Raw genomic sequence first — 16046 nt, forward strand, 5'->3', positions numbered from 1 at the left:
CGCGTTTCGAGCTTGTAGATCTGCTACTTTTGGGGCTTTTTTGTGTGACGCTGTAGTATGATCAAGTTGGGCGTTAACCCATTAAGACCTGGAACTGTGTTGGATTTTTGGATTTGAGCTAAAAAGCATTATTTTACACTTTGGCTATTCAAAAATAGCAGATATACAAGCTATGAGCTTGTAGATCTGCTATTTTTGAAAATTTGTGAAAATGTGTGCAAATCTTTGAATATATATTTTTAAAGTGTTTTAACTCAAATCTTTGCTTCTGGGGGTCCCTGGAACAAAATATTTTGATGGGGGTCCGCGGCCAAATACATATCATTTTGGGGGTCCTTGACATGAAAAAGATTGAACACCACTGATATAGAAACATACGTTTTTCAGAATACTGTTGAGATCTAGGAGACATGTAGAATCGGCTTCAGGTCTCAATGGGTTAATTTACGGGGGGAAAAAACACAAAAAGTTAAAATATGGAGAGAAGAGGTTTCTGCCCCCCGACAGCAGCAGCGATATTATGCTAGCGGTCCAAAGAGCTAAAAAAAAAAGGTTGTTCTCCACTGTTCCGTTGGACGGGGATGAATCAAAAGCTCGGCCCCAGAGGGAGAACATTCCCCCCACAGGCTCCGTTTGACCCGCTGCCTCTGTTATATGGCTCTGTGCTCTTCACAGGAACGGAGCGCCTCGTCTCGGAGCCGCCAAACCTCGACCTGCCGTCTAGAACCAGGAGCAGCAGCAGCGGCAGCGGCACGGCGGGAGCAGCAGCAGCAGGAGCAACAACGTCGGCCTGCGAGCCTCCTCCCCCCGCCGAGGAGGAGCAGCAGACGGAAGCGAAGGAGGAGGAGGACGCAGACGAGACGGAGACGACGGCGGCGAAGGCCGAGGCGAGGCAGAGGGGAAGCAGACGGACGGAGCTAGCGGTGCCGCGCGACGTCAGGCACGCGGAAGTGAAGCTAGGGAGGAACGAGGAGGAGAAGGAGGAGACGACGGCGGCGGACAGAAGGAGGCCGTCGGGGAAGGAGGTGGCGGTGGCCAGAGGACAGGTGGAGGAGGAGGTGGAGGAGGTGGTGGAGGTGGTGATGGTAGGAGGAGGGTCGGAAGGAGAGGGAGAGGAGGTGGAGATGGTGGAAATGGTGGAGCTGGAGGAGGAGGAGGAGGAGGAGGGGCAGGCGATGGAGGAGAGCGTGGTGCTCCTCAGCGAGAAGGAGCGTCAGAACGAGGAGGTGAACGAGAAGGACAACTGCTCGGCGTCCAGCATCTCCTCGGCCAGCAGCACGCTGGAGAGGGAGGAGCGGGAGGAGAAGCTGACCAATGACATCGAAGCAGGTGGGAGCGGCTTAACTCTTACTGCTTATTGTTCTTCCCTCGGAAGTCGTTATAAATCACACAGAGAAAAAAAAGAAGCTTTTTTGCACTTTCTCAGAACAGAAAAATATGGTCTCTGTCGGGTGGAAACCTCATTATGTCCAAAACGGTAAAGTAGCAGATCTACAAGATCAAAACGTGTCGCTTCACGCCTTGTTTCGAGCTTGTTTGTAAATATGGAGATAAGAGGTCTGTGCCCGACAGCGACGATATATATTATTGCACCTTTTTTTTCAGCCTGTGCACTGTTTGCACTTTCCAAGAACAAAAAAAAGTACTGTTGCACTTTTTTTATTTTTACACACGTTGTGTGCCTTTAGTGTATTCACTGATCTTTCTTGTCTCTTTTAAACTTAGCAGTGAGACAAAGTGAAGGTCAGAGTTCAAAGCTTTCGTAATGAAGCTCTCCTTGTCTGTATGTGTGAAGCTGTCCCCAAATCTGTCCACCAGAGGGTGCTGAAATGCCAAATGCAGCTCAACCATGCACACCTCTTGGTTAATAGGTTACCTATAACACCAGGGGGGCAACGCTTTGTGCGCATTTGTGACCATTTTTGACTGGAGGACTGTCATCTTGCTGGTGCCCTTTCTTCAGGAAAGCAGAAACACTTTTTTTTTGGAGAAAAAAATGTTTTTTTATCCAAAATAAGTTAATAGCCCAGTTAGACTCTACACATACTAGACTCTAGTATGTGTAGAGTCTAACTAGTAACTAGAGTATGTCTGACATAAATGTCAGAGCATACATCAACATGTAAATATGAAATAAATGCATAAACGTGTAGTCAAATATAAGGTTAGAGCTATAGCATTTGCTAGCGTTGCCAACCAAATCCTCAGTTTTCCCTGCTTTCATATGACACGAAAAAATGCTAGAGGACTCAACCCCAGTCAAATTTGGTCACTTTTAGACAGTGGTGGAAAAAGTACTCCAATGTTTTACTCAAGTAAAAGTATCAATACTGCAATGTAGAAGTACTCTGTTACAATTAAAAGTCCAGAATTCAAAATTTACTTGAGTGAAAGTACAAAAGTATTGGCATCAAAATGTACTTAAAGTACCAAAAGTAAAAGTACGAAAATGTTTGAAAATAGCCGATCTACAAGCTCACAACGCGTCGCAAAGCGACGCGTTGTGAGCTTGTAGATCTGCTATTTTCAAATAGCCCATGTATAAAATAGGGCTAAAGTGGTTAATGTATGTTTCGTAATATCATAATTTATATCTGAAAAGTAACTAGTAACTAAAGTTTTCAAATAATTGTAGTGGAGTAAAAGTACAATATTTGCCTCTGAGATGTAGTGGAGTAGAAGTAAAAGTATTGGAAATGGGAAATACTCAAGTAAAGTACAAATACCTAAAAATGTTACTTAAGTACAGTACTTAAGTAAATGTAATTAGTTACTTTCCACCACTGCTTTTACTTTCACAATTGTTTATTTTTTGAATCGACCCTATTTCACAATATAGGGGGCCCAGAGGCTATGGCTATGTGAGGTTCCTTGGCGTGGAAAGGTTCTTGGATCCCTGTGGTAAAACCTTTTTGTCCCCCCTTTGACAAACAGGCCAGTGGACGCAGTGCGCGAAGGACGCGGACGCCAACGACAAGATCCTGAACAACAAGCGCTTCATGCTGGACATGCTGTACGCCCAGAAGGCCTCCTCCGGCGAGGACGGAGAGGGAAAGCTGGCCGAGTCGGAGAGAGAGAAGAAATGCACAGAGGACGACGAGGACGAGAGGAGGAGGGAGACGGAGGTCACCAGCCTGGCCAGCAGGATCTGCACTCTGGAGGCCCACCGGCAGGCCAGGGAGGACAGCGTCAAGAAGATGGAGGTGGGAGTCACCATTGTTGTGGCCAAAATAATCGCGATTAACTCATTCAATGCCATGCTCATTTTTGGAATTTTGGCTCTGAGTGCCACAGCCAAAATTCATTGTAAAAAAAAGAAGTGCTTAGGAAGCGAGATTACAGCCTTTTTAAGTTATAGGTTAAACAAGGAGTGGATGGAGCAGCAAATCTTCAAATCATCATATCTTGGGTTCTGAACATGTTTTCCCCCCCCCAAAAAAAAAAAAAAAAAAAACTTTTATTTTATTTTGAATTTTTTTTTATGACGGATTTGACGGATTGTGGCGCTCTGGGCGTCAGGCCACGTGACGGATTTGACGGATTGTGGCACTCAATGAGTTAATTATATTCATCAACATGTGCTTAAAACTCTTAACATGGCACTTTTAACCACTTGAATCCCCAGCATCCCTATTCTGGAGTGAACATTCGCCAAAAGTAGCCGATCTACAAAGCTTGCATCGTCAGCTTGTAGATCGTCTATTTTTGGCGAAGAGATTTGGTGTAAAGTGGAAGAAAAACACGTACCGAGTGCCCTCTTTGCAGCTCCGTTTTACTAAGCATCGATGGTTTAACCCATTGAGACCTGAAGCCGATTCTACATGTCTCCTAAATCTCAACAGTATTGTGAAAAACGTATGTTTCTATATCAGTGGTGCTCAAACTTTTTCATGTCAAGGACCCCCAACATGATATGTATTTGGCCGCGGACCCCCATCAAAATATTTTGTTACTGGGACCCCCAGAAGCAAAGATTTGAGTTACAAATGTGCGCTTTAAAAATATATATATTCAAAGATTTGCACACATTTTCACGATTTTTCAAAAATAGCCCAAAGTGTAAAATAATGCTTTTTAGCTCAAATCTAAAAATCACACAGTTCCAGGTCTTAAAGGGTTAAAGTAGTACCGGATATCCAGCTCCGAATAAAGTGAAAGGATGCATGACCGGAGGACAATTTCAAAAATCTCCACGATACGATTATTGTGAGCCTTTTCTTTTTCTATCGCGATAAACGATAATAAAAACGATTATCGTCCCACGCCTATACAGGTGGGACACCTGGACAACCAGGGCAACGTGCGGGCGGTGGCCGAGAAGTTCGGAGACCTGGTCAAGGGCCTGACGTCTCCGCCGGAGTTCGAGTCGCCTCCTTCCTCCAAAGAGCAGCAGCAGCAGCAGCCTCAGCCTCAGCCCCGCGCCTCCTCGCCCCTCCTCCCGCCCAAGAAGGAGTCGGACCACATCTGGGACCAGCTGCTGGCCGCCCCCCGGGAGCTCCGCATCAAGGAGATGGACTTCACCGACCTGGGCGAGGAGGACGACAGCGACATCCTGGACCTGGACAGCGTCGTGCTGCTGATGGGCTCCGGACAGCACCAGCACCACCTGCAGCTGCCGCCGCCCCCGCCCCTCCCCCCCCTGTGCAACTCCTCCGCGCTGCCGCCGCCGCCGTTCGGCTGCCCGCCGCCCCCCACCATGCCGCCGCCCCCTCCGTTCATGGCGCCCTTCCCCCCGCCGTCCCCCCAGCTGAGCCGAGGAGGAGGGGGAGGAGGGGGAGGGGGAGACGCCTCGCCGCTCTTCCAGAAGAAGAAGAAGACCATCCGTCTGTTCTGGAACGAGGTGCGGCCGGTGGACTGGCAGTGCAAGCAGACCCCCCCCAGGCGCTGCAAGGAGTCCCTGTGGTCCAAGCTGGAGCCCGTCAAGCTGGACACGTCCAAGCTGGAGCAGCTGTTTGAGTCCAAGTCCAAGGAGCTGCCCGTTACCAAGGTAACAGTGTGGATTTGCAAGTTCAGACTCGTTTCAGTCAATTGGATTCCGTAGAAGCCAGCATGCCGTTGCTATCGGGCAGAAACCTCTTATCACTTTCTGTGTTTTTTTTCCGTAAATTAACGCCCTACTTGATCATACTACAGTATCACACAAAAGCATCAAAAGTAACAGATCTACAAGCTCGAAATGCGTCGCTTCGCGCCGCATTTCGAGCTTGTAGATCTGTTACTTTTGCTATTTTGGAATTTTAATCCTGAAAAGTCCACAGTTTTGGACATATGAGGTTTCCACCCGACAGAGACGATGTCTTCTATGGGGAAGCATGTCACGCAACCGAAAATAGCCGATCTACAAGCTCACAGCGCCTCGCAACGTGCCACGTTGTAAGCTTGTAGAGCGGCTATTTTCGGTTGTCAGTTATTTTACGATTTAACAGTATTTGAAGTGGCCAAAACAGCAATAGAATACATGTGCAGACGCATCTCCCAATAAACCCAAATGATCTTGGGTATTTCAAAAAAGCAAAAAGGTTAAAGCCTCAATCTGCAATTACTTCAACCGGTTGGTTTTATGTAGAACAGTAGAAACATAGCTTTAGGTTTAGGATAATACCTAGACGTCAGCATTTTTCATACGGTGCTATAAGTGTTTGATGAAACACAGCTCTAGTGTGTGTGTGTGTGTGTGTGTGTGTGTGTGTGTGTGTGTGTGTGTGTGTGTGTGTGTGTGTGTGTGTGTGTGTGTGTGTGCGTGTGCGTGTGTGTGGAGTGGGCTACTTTCACGCTTTTTCACAAAAATGGCAGATTATAGGACTTGGCCTAGCAAAATGTTTCAGTTGTGAGATTTTTTTTTTGCAGCGATTTCAAATCCGCCATCTCTCTATGTCCGGTTGATATCCCGTCCTAAACAGCGGTGAAACAGCGAGACTGCAGGCCATTCATATGAACTGCCACACTTCCTACATAGCCTCTCACCCAGCAGAGGAATGCAGGCCATGTGAAACACATGGCTGCTTCTAGTCTATAGATGCAGGTCCACTGCTAGTCTCAGTGTGATGGAGTGTGCTGGTTCCTCCTCCTGAAAGCATCAAAGAGCCTGCAGACAGTCTGTCTTCTATATACTTCTCTGTCGTCACATTGAGCCTGACTGTCTGAGACAGGTCAGTGTCTCAGCGAGGGAGACGCAGACCCACCTCGTGGTTCCACAGACCTACATATGGGCCAGATATATCTGGTATCTGCAATTACAGATGTGCCACTTCAAAACTTCACACGTTACTGTTCTTTCCCTGAAAGTGCCCTGAAAATGCATTTTTTTCCTCCCTGTTCTGCCCTTAAAAATGCACTGTTTTGCCCCTGAAAAGAAGTTGTCACTGCACACCCCCGTTTTTCCCTTCAACAGACATCCATATACATGAGAACAAAAGAATGTGTGTTGAAGAAGGTGTCAGACTCATTATGAGGCGAAAGGTGATTTGAAGAGGTCCTTGACCAGTTGCTCAAATCAATTAGCATCATAAAAGCAGTGATCATCAAAACAATTCAGCAATTTAAATGCCCTTCTTTGTCCCTCTTATTGCCCTGGGAATCCCCTGAAAATGTACTGTCTTGCCGATGGCAGGACATTTGAAGTTTTGAAATGGCACATCTGTATGCAGCCGACGTTGTCCCGATTTTCAGCCACTTTTGACCTGGTGTCCCTATAGGATGTGATTATTATAGGCAAAAGTCTTGAAAAATGTATTATGGGAAAATATTAATAACCAAACAGGGTGAAGTGTTGACCATTTATTGAAGAAGATTCTTGCATAAAAACAGCATCATAGCTCTGCATGGCCCCCTGACCATGGGACCCCAGCAGGGGGAAAGCACCCAGAGCACCAATCTCAAACAGCTTAGAATTAGCACTTTGGTGTGTGAGTGAGATTAGCTGACAATGCCTTTACAGTGAGTACAATAAGGCTGAATATGAGGGAAATAAATACACATTTCACAGTTTAAATCTTGCTTTCCAAAATGTAAAAATGTTTTCAATCTAGTCGATCACGACACACCACGTTGCGACGTGATGAGAGCTTGTAAATTGGCTATTTTATATATTGTTTTTAAATAGAGCTTAAGTGGTTAAATAAAACAAAGCTATAGCTGAAGCTCTGATATAAGTTACATGTTCTCAAATACAAACGTTAATCAAATCAAAGTTTTTGAACATGATAAGAAAATGTTACACTTTACAAACTATGGGTCAAAATCACTCCAAAATCAGGATCAGTATCGGACCTGAAACTGTGGCATGGATCTAGTGGCTCTTGTGAGAAACCTAGTAGATCCACCTTGCTGTGGCAGATGCTCCACTGGGAGCTTCATACGTAGAAACACACTGAAGAAGTGGAATTTCCAGCTGTGTTTTCATTCCGTCTGTCCGTAGTTCACCGTTTGTTTGATGTTTAATGCCGTTCTCTTTTTCCTTCCCGCTATAATGTTCATACTTTGATCACCAAAGAAAGGCTACGATCACCTCTGTTCTGCCATTAGCTCCTCCAAGTCACGCAATTGAAGTCGTTAGGAAATATTTGCATAACCCATGATACTATAGACTCTAATAATGCAGCCATTCTCAAACGTTTTTTTGGAACATTCTCTGAAGTTCACGGCACAATGTACTCAATGACCCCCCCCCAGCTTGTTCTGGCTCTGGGACAATGTTTGTGAAAGCCCCCCCCCCCCCCCCCCCCCCCCCAATCCTCAGTTTTCATTTATCCATTTGTAACTCTAGAGAACCTACAAATGGAACCTTCTGGGTCCATTTGGTTACATTCTGTACACTCTCAAAGTTAAATTAAATCCGCAGTCAGTAAGTCTCATATCCTATCCACAAGTTTCCTAGGGCGTTGTGGGCATCACTTCCTGTCGATTTGATACAGGTATCAGGGATCAAATCGACAGGAAGTGATGCCCACAGCGCCCTAGGAAACTTGTGGATACGAGATTCAAACCTGGTCTCTAGACCAAATGTATTCTGCTAACAAATAGCAATCATTACTATAGAAATATAGAGTTATTTAACACTTATTGTAACAAAACATTATCACTTAAACCCCCTTTTAGAAAGTTCTGGATTGGAGCTTTAACAGCGTATGCTGGCTGGGCAGGTGGTTGACACTAACCGCTACCCGACTGCCCGTGGCAAGTAAATAAAACGTTTGTGCAAGTGGAGTTTGCTTTTAGGTTGCCCGAACGGGAAAGTGCGTTTGAGTGGGGAAGCAATTGTATTCGTTCGCAGTTCGCTATAAACACAACACAAGATATCTGTCTATAAACATGTGAACGTGGCCAGAGAGCTCTCTCTCTCTCTCTCTCTCTCTCTCTCTCTCTCTCTCTCTCTCTCCCCCCCCACTCACACTCTGTGTGCAGTGGTTACTTGGGTTGAATATGTCAATTAACCGTTAAAACGAACTGTAATTCAAATTCATTCTATAAAGGACAATTACGCAAGTTGGGCATGACCTTTGGGCAAGTAGGACACGACCTGTACTTGCCCGACCGGAGAGAGCCTCTGAGACCTTTAGTGTCGCCCCCTGCTGGGTGATCTCTCTCTCACAGAAACGTTGTGTCCGTCCCACAGAAAGCGGCGGTGGACGGCAAGCGGCAGGAGATCATCGTGCTGGACTCCAAGCGCAGCAACGCCATCAACATCGGCCTGACCGTCCTGCCTCCTCCTCGCACCATCAAGACGGCCATCCTGAACTTTGACGAGTACGCTTTGAACAAGGAAGGCATCGAGGTGAGTAGGACTGCTCCATGTGTTGACCACGCAGGCCGCTCATAGTGAAACACCGTGGGTCGCTAGGTCTAATAATAATTGGGTCCCCACTTCCTTCTGTATGTATTTTTGTCGCTGTATTTTTGCACATACAGTCAAACTAGCAATAGAGTACTACTATGTACCTTCGATATTTCAAAAAAGCAAAGGTTAAAGGAGAATTCCGGACTAGCCTTTTCCTTACCTTTATATGATGTTGTTATGTCCTAGGACGAGTGGTACAGTAGAAAAAACTCGGGATGGAGTTAAACATTTTAACTCCATCCCGAGTGTACCGCAGCTAAACACCTGAGCGGACGGTCCATGCGCTAGATCGCGTATTTTTTATCATATTTGTTTTGATGATATCTGACTTTCCTAATGACAGAAAACTGGTGTTTTTGTTAGATGCGCCCCTCCGGGAGTCTAGCAAGACGAGATTTCACCCGTGATTTCATCCAAGACGCTTGATAAACACTACGGCGGCCCATTTATCGCTCAATTTTTTTTCCGAGCGATAACAATACGCGATCTAGCGCATGTACCGTCCGCTCTGGTTTTTAGCTGCGGTGGACTCGGGACGGAGTTATGAAAATGTTCTACGGTACGACTCGTCCTAGGATATAATAATATCATATAAAGGTAAGGAACAGGCTAGTCCGGAATTCTCCTTTAAAGATAATCTGTGATTACTTCAACCGGTTGGCTTCATGTAGAACAGAAGAAACAAAGGTTTAGGATAATACCTAAACATCATCATTATTCATATTGTGCATAATACCATTTTTCTTTTTTAACCTATTAAGACCGGGAACGCATCTGTGTCTCTTTTAGATTTCTTTAGGCTATTCAAAAATAGCAGATCTACAAGCTCATAGCGCGGCACCGAGTGCCGCGCTACGAGCTTGTAGATCTGCTATTTTTTTTAAAACGTCAAAATGATTTTTTTATATTTTTTTCCGAAAAATTGTTAGGATTTAAAAAATGTTTAGAAGCGGCCTCAGGTCTTAATGGGTTCAATCTATTGAGAAAAGGAGAGATACTGTACAAGGAGAGAGAATGAAGTGCTACTAGGAGGAGTTTTCAGACTACGGCAAGTCTGCAGTTCTGACTGCAAGAGCTTGGGAGTCAGGAGAAAGACGAGTCTGGGATGCGTCTATACACATTACGGCCAATTTTAACCAACCTTGCACCACCGTTTTCTGTCCAGCCCTATATTGTTCAGTCCTCTCCACATTTATCCAAAAACGAGAGAGAAAAAACATGTCCTCCTCGGTATCTGCAGACCGTCCAGTGGTGCTGACCCAGCAAACAACAGCCCTTCACACAGCAGCACCGGCTCCAAAAGCAACATGGCCGCCCCGGACAGATATTTACTCAGCTCACCCAAAATACGCGTCTAATGCGTTTCACTCCACAAACGCGTCAATTAGTTGGTGTTGGCCGCGGCGGCGGACGTGTTCTGTGTGGGTTCCTAGCGGGGTAGCAGGGCCCGCTTGGCTGATATGGTACAATTAATCAAAGGGGGAGGCCGTTAAGGATTAAACATTAAACACACACGCATACTTCCAGGTCATTTTTTAAACGTGGACAGTGTTGCCAGGTCTGCTTATTATAAGCAACGCTAGGCTTTTCTGTGGCTGGTAAATTTTGGTAGTTGCGGGTTGCGTTTTTTTTTGTGGCTTGTTTCTAAAGTGTAGTTGTTTATTTGGGATGGCTTCCTAAATGTTGTTTAAACCAGTGATAATCAACCATTTTCATGTCAAGGACGCCGAAATGAATATGTAATTGTCCGCGTATCCCCATCTGAAAATATTTTGTGCCTGTACCAGATTTGTGTAAAATGTTAAAAAAAATATATCTCAAATGTTAAACTTTTTTCCCCAAGATGCTTTAGAAAATAGCCGATGTATATGGGTTTAAAGTGCTCATGTGTTAGTCGCTGTTTTTTATAGACTTGGTTGCTTATACCTCTCGCAAAATCTGGCAACACTGCCTGTGGAGGAAATGGTAGACCTGCAAATAGTGATGAATGGCCTCCTCCCTGCGGTATTACACAAGCCATACTTTTCATACCTTTTCCTTGGGAATGTTCTTAATCTTAACATATAGAGGAGTACGTCTCTGCACGGCACTCGCCGGCGAGAGTGTGTGGGGGGGGTACAAAGTTCAGCATTGGTGGAAAGAGTACTCAAATGTTTAACTGAAGTAAAAGTATCAATACTGCAATGCACAAATACTCTATTACTGTTACATTATTTCTACAAGTCCGGAATTAAAACATTACTTGAGTAATAAAGTATTGGTATCAAAATGTACTTATGTACCAAAAGCAGAAAGTACTCATTATGCAGAATGTCCCATTTCACAAGTTTATATGAAATGTATAATAATCATTTGAAAATAGCAGATCTACAAGCTCACAATGTGTCGCACCGCGACACATTGTGAGCTTGTAGATCTGCTATTTTCAAATGGTCGAAATGTATATAGGGCTGATGTGGTTATGTATGTTTTGTAATAATAATCAAAATCTACAAAGTAACTAGTAACTAAAGTTTTCAAATAAGTGTAGTGGAGTAAAAGTGCAATCTTTGCCTCTGAGATGTAGTGGAGTGGAAGTAAAAGTACTGAAAATTGGAAATACTCCAGTAAAGTACAAATACCTCAAAATTGGACTTAATTACAGTACTTGAGTACATGTTCTTAGTTACTTTACACCACTGAAGTTCAGAAGTTGTGCAAGGTTGCAGGGGGGGGGGGGGGGGGGGTAGTGAAATATGAAATTCACACAGCTGTAGAATACACTGTAAAACTCTTGAGTGTCAATTTACCCCAGAGTGTAAAAAAAGAGTCGCCCCCTATAAGGGTCCCATAAGCGTTGAATTAGCCCCGAGGATGTTGGAGCGTACAGCGCTGGAATCAATCCCCTCCTCCCCCCCACGTCTCTGTGATTTAACCCATTAATACCTGGAACGCATCTGTGTCACTTTAGATTTCTTTGGCTATTCAAAAGTAGCAGATATACAAGCTCATAGCGCGGCACCGAGTGCCGCGCTATGAGCTTGTAGATCTGCTATTTTTGAAAAATCTTGGGGAAAAAAATTCGATTTTTTTCAAAAAACTGTTAGGATTTAGAAAACATTTTTAAGAATCGCCTCAGGTCTTAATGGGTTAAGGCCGAGTTATAATGTCTGCGTGCCGTGCTGCGCGCCGTAAACCGTCGATCCACAAGCTCGCAACGCATCGCACTGAGGCGCGTTTGTGAGCTTGTACGTCGGCTGTTTTGCGGCGCGCAACACCGGCCCGGTGCGCAAACGACCATAAATCGGCCCGTTAACTCCTCCCTGACACCGCCGTAGCTTCCTCACGACCTCAACGTCTACGTCAAAGACCTTCTGATATATATATATATATGTCTTTGTCAGGGTGGAAACCTCATACGTCCAAAAACTGTCACTTTTCAGGATTCAAATTCAGAAACGGCAAAAGTAACAGATCCACAAGCTCCAAACGCGCTGTTCGCGTCGCGTTTCGATCTTGTGGATCTGTTACTTTTAACGCTTCTGTGTGACGCTGTGATCAAGTAGGGCAGGGGTCTTCAACGTGTTCAGGCCATGGACCCCCCTAGCAGAGAGAGAGATGAAGCAGGGACCCCCCTCTATATTGTATAAAATGGTGTTTCAGATTCAACTTTTTTTGTTTACTTGGTTGGTCTGCTCTTTTTGTCCCTCTACGCCAAACACCTCTTTGCCAAAAAATAGCAGATGTACAAGCGCACAAGCTTGAGCTTGTACATCTGCTATTTTGGGCTAAAGTTCTCGATGCTATAGGGTTCAAGTGGTTAAGGTAAAAAAAAAAAATCACACCCTGTGTGTGAAGAGAGTGGTGCCTTTGATGAGCCCCGTATTGATGTTGTCATCAATGTTTGTTTATTGGACATACATACATACATACATACATACGGACGGACACACAGACAAAGTCAGATATAGGAGTGGTTGGCACCACTCAAAAACATCATATCACACAAAGATTTGGCGGACCCCCTGTAGTAACCCCCTAGACCCCCTCTGAGAGTGTACAAATGGAACCAAATGGACCCGTTAGGGTCCATTTGGTTCCATTTGTACACTCTCAGAGTTAAATTAACATTGATTGTAGAATATAAATTGGGGTACCAGGGATAGAAATGCCATTAAATGGGGGTCCGTAGCCTAATGCGTGTCAAACTAATAAGTGTCAATTTGGGGGTCCTTGACATGAAAAAGTTTGAGAACCACTGCCCTAGGGGTCCCGGACCCCCTGTTGAAGACCCCTGAAGTAGGGCGTCGATTTACGAAAAAAAAAAAACACAAAAAGTTAGAATAATGGAGATGAGAGGTTTCTGCCCGACAACAACGATATACAGTATATCGACTGACCCAGAGAGCCCCCCCCCCCCTCTCTCCCCCCCCCCTCTCTCCCTCTCTCTCTCTCTCTCTCTCTCTCTCTGCCTTCTTCTCCTTTCCCTTCATCCTCCTCTTCCCGTAGAAAATCCTGACGATGATCCCCAGCGAGGAGGAGAAGCAGAGGATCCAGGAGGCCCAGCTGGTCAGCCCGGACGTCCCCCTGGGCAGCGCCGAGCAGTTCCTCCTCATGCTGTCCTCCATCACCGAGCTGTCCGCCCGGCTGCAGCTGTGGGCCTTCAAGATGGACTACGAGGTCATCGAGAAGGTGAGGGTTGTTGTCTGTCCGTCTGCCTCTCTGTGTGGCTCCGTGCGATGCAGTAACACCTGGGAGCCGCGGCGGCGCCATCAGAAAAATAGCGCGATGCCGTGGCGCTCGGGTGTGCCGCGCAGTGGTAAAAGTGTCTGCCCACCAGTGGTGGAAAAAAGTACTCATATGTTTTACTTAAAGGTAGGGTAAGTGATATTTTTTGGTTAAAACAAAAAGTATTTTGTTAAAAGGTTAAAACACTATATTCTGATAATTGCTATAGAGTGTTTGTTCAGTAACAGGAGTCTCCCCGTCTCTCCAGCTCTTTAATAAACAGAAAATACATTTTTCGGTAGGTGTCAAAATCTCAGCCAATCAGAAGAAAGTACCCATTTTTAAGCTTAATTTATATAGTGTTCCAGTTCCAATTTTGTCTGCTCATTTCTTAGTGTCATCACTTCCAATTTAACTTGTTTAATCTATATCCTGATTGAGTTCTCTGTCCTGGTTGGATAAAATTGGAAATGAAACTGAAACTGAAACGAAAATGCATTTTCTGTTTTATAAAGAGCTGGAGAGACAAGGAGACTCCTTTTACTGAACAAACACTCTATAGCAATGAGTACTATCAGAATATAAAGCTATTTAACACTTATTTTAACCAAAGCAAATCACTTACCCTACCTTTAAGTAAAAGTACCAATATTGCAATATAGAAATGTGTGTGTTACAAGGAAAAGTCCAGAATTCAAAATTGACTTGAGTAAAAGTACAAAAGTATTGGCATCAAAATATACTTAAAGTACCAAAAGTAAAAGTACTAAAACATTTGATAGTACTACAAGATCTACAAGATCTACAAGATCTACAAGCTCACAACGCGTCGCGATGCGGCGCGTTGTGAGCTTGTAGGTCGGCTATTTTCAAATAGCCTATGTATAAAATAGGGCTAAAGTGGTTAATGTATGTTTTATAATATCATGATTTATATCTGAAAAGTAACTAGTAAGTAAAGTTTTCAAATAATTGTAGTGGAGTAAAAGTACAATATTTGCTTCTTAGATGTAGTGGAGTAGAAGTAAAAGTATTGGAAATTGGAAATACTTAAGTAAAGTGCAAATACCTCAACATTTTACTTAAGTACAGCACTTAAGTAAATGTACTTAGTTACCTTCCACCACTGCTGCCCATACCACCACGAAGGTTGTGGGTTCGAATCCGCCGCGGTGCATCCGGCTTTGTCGAGCGCCTACACCGGTGGTTCTCAACCAGTGGTCCGGGGACAACCGTTGGTCCTTGAAAGGGTTCCAGGTGGTCCCCAGCTAAATGATGGAGAGTTGGTAACCACCTGGACCCTTATTAGATATTTTTTTAATTATTGTTAAACATCTGCATGACTTAATTAAAGAATTGCTATTTTGATCAAAGTTGGCCTGTTATCTCTCCTATTGGTACCAACATCAATACAGCATGGAATCGTGGACAAAATCGTATCCGACGACAACAAAATATTCTTAGTTAAAGGCTAAATCTCATCAAATGGTGGTCCTAGTGGCTCAAATGCCGAATAAATAATGGACCTTCATATGAAAAGGGCTGAAAACCACTGATTCATCAGACACTCTTATCCAAGTGTGAGGTCGGAATAAATAGAGTAAACTTGGACTCTAGTCAATAAACAAGGTAAATAACCACACAGAGTGCAGAGAGAACAACGTAGTGGATACCAGGTAAACACTCTCTCATGTAGTAGATAAATGACATTCATTTGAAACTATAGGATACCAGAAGATCAACGAGCCTATAGCGTCTAAATAACATGCTGTCTAAAGCACATGAAAAACTAATCTAAGAAATAAAAAAAAACTCACACTGCTGCTTTTAACCCATTGAGGCCTGAGGTTCTGATTCTGCCAAAATGTCTTCTAAATCGGTTTTCTGAAAAACGTATGTTTCTATATCAGTGGTGCTCAAACTTTTTCATGTCAAGGACCCCCAAAACTATATGTAATTCGCCGCGGACCCCCATATCAATATATTTTGTTCCAGGGACCCCCCAGAAGCAAAGATTTGAGTTACAAATGTTCGGTTTCAAAATATATATATTCAAAAATTTTGCACACATTTTCACGATTTTTCAAAAATAGCAGATCTACAAGCTCATAGTGCGGCACTCGGTGCCGCGCTACGAGCTTGTAGATCTGCTATTTTTCAATAGCCAAAGTGTAAAATAATGCTTTTTTTTAGCTAGAATCAAAAAATGACACAGATGCGTTCCAGGACTTAAGGGCTTAAAGTCAAGTCAACATACCTCTATGTATAAAGCACCATTCAAAGCAACTGGAGGTGACCCAAGGTGCTTTCCAATCCAGGCAGATGACCAAACAGCATAAAAAAACAAAACATAACCACATGCAAACCACGATAAAGCCATAATCCATAAAAAGCTAAATTAAAATGAAAAACACATAAATCGCAATTATAAAATCAAGAGCAAACAGCACTTGGGTTATAATAATAATATATGCGTATGAAACGGACCGTATAAATGGAGCTT

The 16046-nt window shown here is 44.1% G+C and overlaps 1 protein-coding gene across 1 annotated transcript in view; it reads left to right on the forward strand.

Annotated features, from left to right (window-relative positions):
• fhod3b (formin homology 2 domain containing 3b) overlaps window positions 1–16046 on the forward strand; it is a 193667-nt gene that overhangs the window by 160973 nt on the left and 16648 nt on the right. The window contains exons 15-19 of the mRNA XM_084052364.1: window positions 676–1329; window positions 2935–3203; window positions 4274–4987; window positions 8615–8773; window positions 13325–13507. Coding sequence (XP_083908490.1) covers window positions 676–1329; window positions 2935–3203; window positions 4274–4987; window positions 8615–8773; window positions 13325–13507 — 1979 coding nt within the window. The remainder of the gene's footprint in view (window positions 1–675; window positions 1330–2934; window positions 3204–4273; window positions 4988–8614; window positions 8774–13324; window positions 13508–16046) is intronic.

This window comes from Gymnoscopelus microlampas (genome assembly GCF_963454915.1).
Source record: "Gymnoscopelus microlampas genome assembly, chromosome: 3".
NCBI classification, from domain to species: domain Eukaryota; kingdom Metazoa; phylum Chordata; class Actinopteri; order Myctophiformes; family Myctophidae; genus Gymnoscopelus; species Gymnoscopelus microlampas.